Genomic DNA, 8,262 nt, shown 5'->3' on the forward strand with positions numbered 1-8,262 from the left:
TATTTGTTGCTGTATTTATTCCTCTACTTGTTGGTGTATTTGCTGTATTTGTTGCTGTATTTATTCCTCTACTTGTTGGTGTATTTGCTGGATTTGCTGCTGTATTTATTCCTCTACTTGTTGGTGTATTTGCTGTATTTATTCCCCTACTTGTTGGTGTATTTGCTGTATTTGTTGCTGTATTTATTCCTCTACTTGTTGGTGTATTTGCTGTATTTGTTGCTGTATTTATTCCTCTACTTGGTCTATTTGTTGCTGTATTTATTCCCCTACTTGTTGGTGTATTTGCTGTATTTGCTGCTGTATTTATTCCTCTACTTGGTCTATTTGTTGCTGTATTTATTCCCCTACTTGTTGGTGTATTTGCTGTATTTGTTGCTGTATTTATTCCTCTACTTGTTGGTGTATTTGCTGTATTTGCTGCTGTATTTATTCCTCTACTTGTTGGTGTATTTGCTGTATTTATTCCCCTACTTGTTGGTGTATTTGCTGTATTTGTTGCTGTATTTATTCCTCTACTTGTTGGTGTATTTGCTGTATTTGTTGCTGTATTTATTCCTCTACTTGTTGGTGTATTTGCTGTATTTGCTGCTGTATTTATTCCTCTACTTGGTCTATTTGTTGCTGTATTTATTCCCCTACTTGTTGGTGTATTTGCTGTATTTGTTGCTGTATTTATTCCTCTACTTGTTGGTGTATTTGCTGTATTTGTTGCTGTATTTATTCCTCTACTTGTTGGTGTATTTGCTGTATTTATTCCCCTACTTGTTGGTGTATTTGCTGTATTTGTTGCTGTATTTATTCCTCTACTTGTTGGTGTATTTGCTGTATTTGTTGCTGTATTTATTCCTCTACTTGGTCTATTTGTTGCTGTATTTATTCCCCTACTTGTTGGTGTATTTGCTGTATTTGTTGCTGTATTTATTCCCCTACTTGTTGGTGTATTTGCTGTATTTATTCCCCTACTTGTTGGTGTATTTGCTGTATTTGTTGCTGTATTTATTCCTCTACTTGTTGGTGTATTTGCTGTATTTGTTGCTGTATTTATTCCTCTACTTGTTGGTGTATTTGCTGGATTTGCTGCTGTATTTATTCCTCTACTTGTTGGTGTATTTGCTGTATTTATTCCCCTACTTGTTGGTGTATTTGCTGTATTTGTTGCTGTATTTATTCCTCTACTTGTTGGTGTATTTGCTGTATTTGTTGCTGTATTTATTCCTCTACTTGTTGGTGTATTTGCTGGATTTGCTGCTGTATTTATTCCCCTACTTGTTGGTGTATTTGCTGTATTTATTCCCCTACTTGTTGGTGTATTTGCTGTATTTGTTGCTGTATTTATTCCTCTACTTGTTGGTGTATTTGCTGTATTTGTTGCTGTATTTATTCCTCTACTTGTTGGTGTATTTGCTGTATTTGCTGCTGTATTTATTCCTCTACTTGTTGGTGTATTTGCTGTATTTATTCCCCTACTTGTTGGTGTATTTGCTGTATTTGTTGCTGTATTTATTCCTCTACTTGTTGGTGTATTTGCTGTATTTGTTGCTGTACTTCCTGAAGCCTCCTGCAGGTGGCAGCAGACCGCCGGACTCCTGCGGCTGTTTAAAGAAGAAGAGAGTCCCCTTATGGAGTGTGACGTCACCTCTTCCTAGTCCCTCCGTGGTTCATCGCATGACTCCGTGGAGCTCCGAGCAGGTTGGTAGCTGCTAAACAGGGGTTTGCGTGGGCTGTTTGTGGGTCTGCGGGCTGCGTGGGTGTCGCTGTGTGTTCGGAGCGGAGCTGCGGAGACAAGCGGAGCCGTGTTCCGGTGTGTGTGGAGTGTGTTCGGCCCTGTGTTGTTTTCATCTGCAGCTGCTAACAGCACGGAGAGAGACTGAGCTGCTTCTAAATGTCTGTTTAGCATCTTTAGTAGCTCCCCTTCCTGATAAAAGATGTTTTTTTTCTGGTGTTGTTTTGCTAAAAAGCTGGGTTTTGTGGAGCTCCTGGTTGGCTTGTTTTGTTGCTAGTGCTGCAGCATGCTAGATATTTGGGCTAGCTGACAGGACTTTGTTTATTTTTCGTCCTTATCTATATTTTTCTTTTGCAGGTCAAAACATGAATCAAGAAAAACTGGCCAAACTTCAAGCCCAGGTGCGGATAGGAGGAAAGGTAAGCTAACATCCACACCGTGTTTTATTGTGACGGTGTAATGCTGAGTTTGTGCAGTCAGAACAGCGAGCAGGTGGCTTTTTTTGCAGCTAATGATTGTTAACAGTAAATCTGCTCATTATTTTCTGGTGTAATAGGTTTGTCTGTGGTAGAGCTGTAGGTAATTATTGATTAGATTCAGCTTTATTGTCTTCATTAGCATCCAACCAGAAGTGCAAAAGAAGCAGCAAAGTGTTTTATGTGCAGTTTGGTGTATAAACTGTATGTTACAGATGTGTCATTGTTGATTTGTCAGTTGATCATTTTTTACATTTATTTTCTGCATTAACTGATGAGCTGTTTGGTGTACAAAATGTCAACAAAACTGTTAAAAATGTCAGTATCGTCCCCAAGATTCAGGAGGTTTATTGTGAAATGTCTCAGAAAACCATGAGAAATCCTCCTTTACCAATTAGACACAATTTAAGAAACACTATAGCAAATTCTAAATAAATCAGCATACCTAAACCAACTGTAGTAGTGGTCGTAAAGTGCACTGTGCATTATTGTAAACCTTGGTTTGAATAAAGTGGATACAGGGTTTCTGCAGGGCATTGCGAAAATTAAGGCCTTAAATGGCATTAAAATCATTAAATTTGATTCTCAGTGGCATTAAAAATTCTTTGTGCAGTTTGCAAGAAAAATATTTGATAATAGTAATATAATAATGTATAATTATAGACTGCGATTCGTCAGATATGTGCATCTGCGTAAACATGCTGAAGCATTGTGATAATTGTTTCGGCCGGTCGGGTACTGGCAGACTGGACCAGGTGGAGGAGAGATGGGAAATGCAAATTCCAGCAAAAATGACTAGAAAACATGGATTTCAGAGAATGACTACAACCTGTGGGTGGACAGGGGTGGTTTCCAGATTCAGAAATAGTGGAATGTAGGGACAGTTTTCATAGAAAAATCATCTTTTACAAAAAAACAAACCCATGTAATTTGTTGAGTTCATGGTCACGGCCTTAAAATGTTTGCAGTATAGCATTAAAATGGCATTTAGAAGCATTACATTTGACTGGCTGATTTCTGCAGAAACCCTGTTTATGGCAGTGATAAGGTGATTCTAAAGTGCATATAGCATTGCAGTAAACGGTTATACAGATGTAAACATGAACAGATAGCGGGAGTGTTCATTGTTTAAACAGCAGCAGAACCAAGAACCACTGTGTGTGTATGTGTGTGTGTGTGTGTGTGTGTGTGTGTGTGTGTGTGTAAATTTCAGTGAGATAGTCCTGTTCAGTGTGAGTGTGTACAAAGTCATCAAATGTCTTGTTTTCTCCACAACCAAAACATAATTATTTTACTGTCATATAAGCATAAAGAGACCAGAAAATATTCACATTCAGAAAGCTGGAATCAGAGGGTTTACACTTTTTTCCCCTGTAAAATATTACTCAAACTGATTAATAGCTGGTGATTCATTTAATCGTTCACAACTAATTGATTAATCAATCAGTTATTGCAGCTGGAATATCAGTGCAGTGATTAGATGTTTAATCAATTTTTTTATGGGAATAAAAGTAATCAGTAAGTGATTTGTCAAGCAGAAATGTCATACAATGTGTTGTCCTCAGGTTCCCTTTTGAGTTATTCCATCTCAGATCATCAGGGATCTTCTGCTCGACCATCTCTGATTGTCTTAAATGTTTTTAAAATATAAACTAAACTACAAATATTTGAGTCTCTGCAGTCAAAATGTGTCTGCAGACCCGTTTAAAGTTATTTAGCAGCATAACATGAAACGAAAGCAGCCGTAGCATTCAGACTGAATGTCTGTCAACAAAAGCAAGCAAAGTCAATTCACTTAATAGACGGCAGCACTAAGCTGTTCATCAGACTGCAAACAGAAGTGACTGATTCACAAGAACCTTGTATTAAACGATTAAAATAAAGTCCCTGTGACTTCATTTTTTCTTCTGGAACGGTCACTTTCATAAGCTAGATTCAAGTGTCTGGGCAGGATCTTATGTCCACTTTGGTTTCAGGGTTCTGCGCGCAGGAAGAAGAAGGTGGTGCACAGAACTGCAACCGCTGATGACAAAAAGCTTCAGAGTTCACTAAAGAAGTTGGCTGTGAACAATATTGCTGGAATTGAGGAGGTAAACTGGGTTCATCTGCTCCGATGGGACCACCATAAGCAGTCATTTAGACCAGACTGCCTTCAGATTTTCAGATTTTTATCGAAACATTTAGCCTGAGTGTTCTTCTGTCCTCAGGTGAACATGATCAAGGACGATGGAAGTGTGATCCACTTCAACAACCCCAAAGTTCAGGCCTCTCTGTCCGCCAATACCTTCGCCATCACGGGACACGCCGAGACTAAGCAGCTGACAGAGATGCTCCCTGGCATCCTCAGCCAGCTGGGAGCCGATAGCCTCAGCAGCCTGCGCAAACTGGCCGAACAGTTCCCCCGACAAGGTGGGTGTTTCTGCAGCTATCCCAGCTTTGGCATTTTAAAATCATGTGAAAGTATTAGTTGTTGTATATCAAAAAGATTATCTTTAAGTCGCTGTCATGCTAAATTGTGAAACCGTTCCTTCTCTCTCAGGTTGCTGCTCTCTGTTCCTCTGTGTATTTGGTTGTTTTTGATACATAACAAACCCACAGATCCCATCAGCTTGCAAACTGGAGCTTTCCAGATCTTTATTCTTCTTTAAATCAGTTTCTGGTTTTCCTTGTGCAGTAGAGTTGTACAGTGTTTGAGCAAAGTTGTAGGTGAGCTGGTGTGCTTGAGATGCAGAAAGTGAGTAGGAGGAGGGGCAGAAAGCGAGTGTGACTTTTTAGATCAGCACATTTAATGTATATTTATTGGATATTTTTGCAGTTTTTTAACTTCTCTATTAAGCTCTATGGTTAATGATGCTGTAACATCTTAGTCTTAATATATACACTACTGTTAAAACGTTTGGGGTCACCCAGACAATTCCATGTTTTCCATGAAAACTCCCACTTTTCTCCATGTGCTAACATAACTGCACAAGGGTTTTCTAATCATCAATGAGCCTTTCAACACCATTAGCTAACACAATGTAGCATTAGAACACAGGAGTGATGGTTGCTGGAAATGTTCCTCTGTACCTCTATGGAGATATTCCATTAAAAATCAGCTGTTTCCAGCTACAATAGTCATTTACCACATTAACAATGTCTACACTGGATTTCCGATCAATTTAATTTTATCTTTATTTAAAGGAAATGCTTTTCTTTCAAAAAATAAGGACATTTCTAAGTGACCCCAAGCTTTTGAATGGTAGTGTATATCAGTTAAGTTCTGTAATTTAATAGACTGTAGGGTCTTAGCTATAATATTACATTAGTTGGGTTATTTTCCATGATTAATAACACTGCAGGACCTCAGCTTTAATATGCTGTCAAATAAAGTAGTGTTTTGTGTAGCACCCCTATGCAGCCACTCTGTTGAGGTAATTACCCCGAGAATGGTGGGTGCTCGGGTTCATAAAGCTAAATGGAAAATAAATATAGATAGATAGATAGATAGACAGATATCAAAATAAAAATAAGACCCAGAGAAGTTTTTTCCTTTTGGCCAAATTAGGAGAGGCCGGATTTAACACAACACAAATATATATACCACCGATAAGTTAAAAAAACACAAGAGAAGTAACATAGACTTTCCCAAAAACCAAATTATTGTCTGGTTCGTGTCCCCGGATGGTCCTAATGATCAGTCCTGCTGTTACTTTTAAAACTAAATCCCTTTCTCCAACAATGAACGCTAATATTTCCCCCTAAGTTTACCCCACAGTCTCAAGGTTTGCCCTCCAACACCCACAAAATCACCGAACAATAGAACATCGATCTGTGCTCCGTGATCGCACACACACTCATACACACACATACACACTCATACACACACATACACACTCACACACACACATACACACACATACACACTCATACACGCGGCCACGTGGCCAAGTCTACTCACTGTCCGTGTTCAGTCTGAAGCAACAACGTGGTGCAAGCAAAGCTGTTTGGTCCATAAAACATTGAGTGCGGTGAAACATTCCAATCCGAAGGATGCTAGCCGCCGGGCTAGCGTTAGCCACGCTAGCCGCCGGGCTAGCGTTAGCCACGCTAGCCGCCGGGCTAGCGTTAGCCATGCTAGCCTCCTATCGAACTCCTCATAAACTGCTCCCTCAGTCGGTCCTCCGTCCTCCTGCTCACCATCTGGCAGCTGGGCTTATATGTCCTCAGCCCTGTTCTCTAAGCTTCCTGCTTGGGGCTGCTGAGTCTGTGCTTGGCTTTTTCTCAAGCCAAAAGAATCCACGCTGTCTATGCCGCCACGCTCTGCTGAGAGACCATCGAGGAAAAAAAAACGTTCCTGCACACCTGCACCTCCTCAGTGTCACTTCCTCGGGTCAAAAGTACCCACCCAGACACACTCACAACCAATCACACAACAGCATACAGCCAGAGTAAAACAAAGCAAGACTGCCCACAGTAATTTCCTAATTACCACCCGGCTGCACTTGTATCGATGTTGTCAAGTTTTAATCTGAATATATCAATTATTCAGGTAAAATCACACCATAAACAACACTATAGGGTCTTACCCTAATACCTAAACTTGTTAGGCCAATTTGTAACACCAACCGTAATCTTTTTTCATCAGGAAACACTTTGATGCAGCAGCTTAGAATGATGACTTGACATTCTAGAGGAAGCAACCGTGCAGAGTTGCAGCTACGCTACTTTAAAAGATGAAGTGATTGCTTTTATTTTGAAAAAAATGCATATAAATGTGCAACTTTGAGACAGATGAGTTTAATAGTGACCAGAGAGGGTTTTAAATTCTGTTAAACTGTGGGCTCTAGTTCTCGTTCATGGCAAAAAGCATTCTTGCTCAGTTACGCTGATAAATCTGATATATGTCTGAAAATATCTACTGCAACTAGATTTTCTTAAGAAGATGGGGCAAGTGATGGAAAGACTGAACCAAAGACTAATGTAAACATACTAAGCAGTCATTAGTTATTGTGATATGTTCATTTATATCTGCACTGAAGACCTTTCCGCTGTTTGCTCTGTTGAAGGATTTTGGTCAGGTGCTTCCATGGTGTACTTTTATTGATCCCTGAGTGGAAATTGCTTACAGTTGCTCCCATTTTAATTCTCATAAAATTAAGAATAAGATAAGTAAACATAAGTAGAAAATTCTAAGCATAATATGTAAAAAAAAATGTACATTGAACTATGAAAATAAAGATGTAAGTATACTACAGTAATAACTATAGGTAGTTGTGTTGCTATACAGGAAGTTAGAAATGTCAATATAATGTCAATAATTAGTTTTTCCTCTGTTTGTTCCGTCTCAGCTCTCGACAGCAAGGCTCCAAAGGCAGAAGACATCGAGGAAGAGGATGATGACGTTCCAGGTATAAACTGGAAGCATAAAAGTCCAAATTTACTTGTAATTTATTAAACTGCACATGTTAAAACAAATTCTCATAAAGGCATCACTGAATCTTGTCAGTTGTCTACAACAATTCTTGAAAAACTTCATTAAATCGAGCACATTCTTTAGAATTAATAGAAACTACAGTATCATGCACTGTTTTCCTTAAATGTGATCTTGATATTTGTGCTTTTGTCCTGCAGATCTGGTGGAGAACTTTGATGAAGCGTCGAAGAACGAGGCGAACTGACACACACAAGGTTCATGTGCACATGGACTGGACTGCAAGGAAGCTAGAAAACCTCCCCCTTGTGTTTTTAAGTCTAGCTATCTCAGACATATCATACACTATCCCTGAAAATCCCAGAGACTTTTCTATTTTGCGATGACCACGGATGTCCCAGTCAGACTGACTTGTGTACTTTAAAAAACAGAACAGAAAAGATAAACGTTAGATCTCTTCAGCCCATTGTCAGTCATCACCAGGATCACGGTGGTCATTAAATCAAGTCTTAAGACATTTTTTTTCTTTATGAAACAAAATAAAGGTGATTAACATTTTGTAGATGGTGCTGTGATCATTGGGAAAATGTTGCTGATTTTTCACATGATTTTCTGCATGGAAACGATGCACTGATTCTGCTGAAACA

General features: G+C 39.2%; 1 protein-coding gene across 2 annotated transcripts; it reads left to right on the forward strand.

Moving 5' to 3' along the window:
• Positions 1-1,595: 1,595 nt before the first annotated feature.
• btf3l4 (basic transcription factor 3-like 4) lies at positions 1,596-8,177 on the forward strand. Of its 2 annotated transcripts, none has more exons than XM_023290336.3 (6): positions 1,596-1,692; positions 2,084-2,145; positions 4,179-4,292; positions 4,410-4,611; positions 7,533-7,592; positions 7,816-8,177. In XM_023290336.3, exons 2-6 carry the CDS (start codon positions 2,092-2,094, stop codon positions 7,860-7,862), a joined length of 477 nt encoding a protein of 158 aa, XP_023146104.1. In that variant the 5' UTR covers positions 1,596-1,692; positions 2,084-2,091; the 3' UTR covers positions 7,863-8,177. The 2 variants fall into 2 exon arrangements, with proteins under 2 accessions (XP_023146104.1, XP_023146105.1); XM_023290337.3 differs by lacking the exon at positions 1,596-1,692 and adding an exon at positions 1,723-1,804.
• The last annotated feature ends 85 nt before the right edge of the window (positions 8,178-8,262 follow it).

Source organism: Amphiprion ocellaris, chromosome 2, assembly GCF_022539595.1.
Source record: "Amphiprion ocellaris isolate individual 3 ecotype Okinawa chromosome 2, ASM2253959v1, whole genome shotgun sequence".
Lineage (NCBI taxonomy): Eukaryota > Metazoa > Chordata > Actinopteri > Pomacentridae > Amphiprion > Amphiprion ocellaris.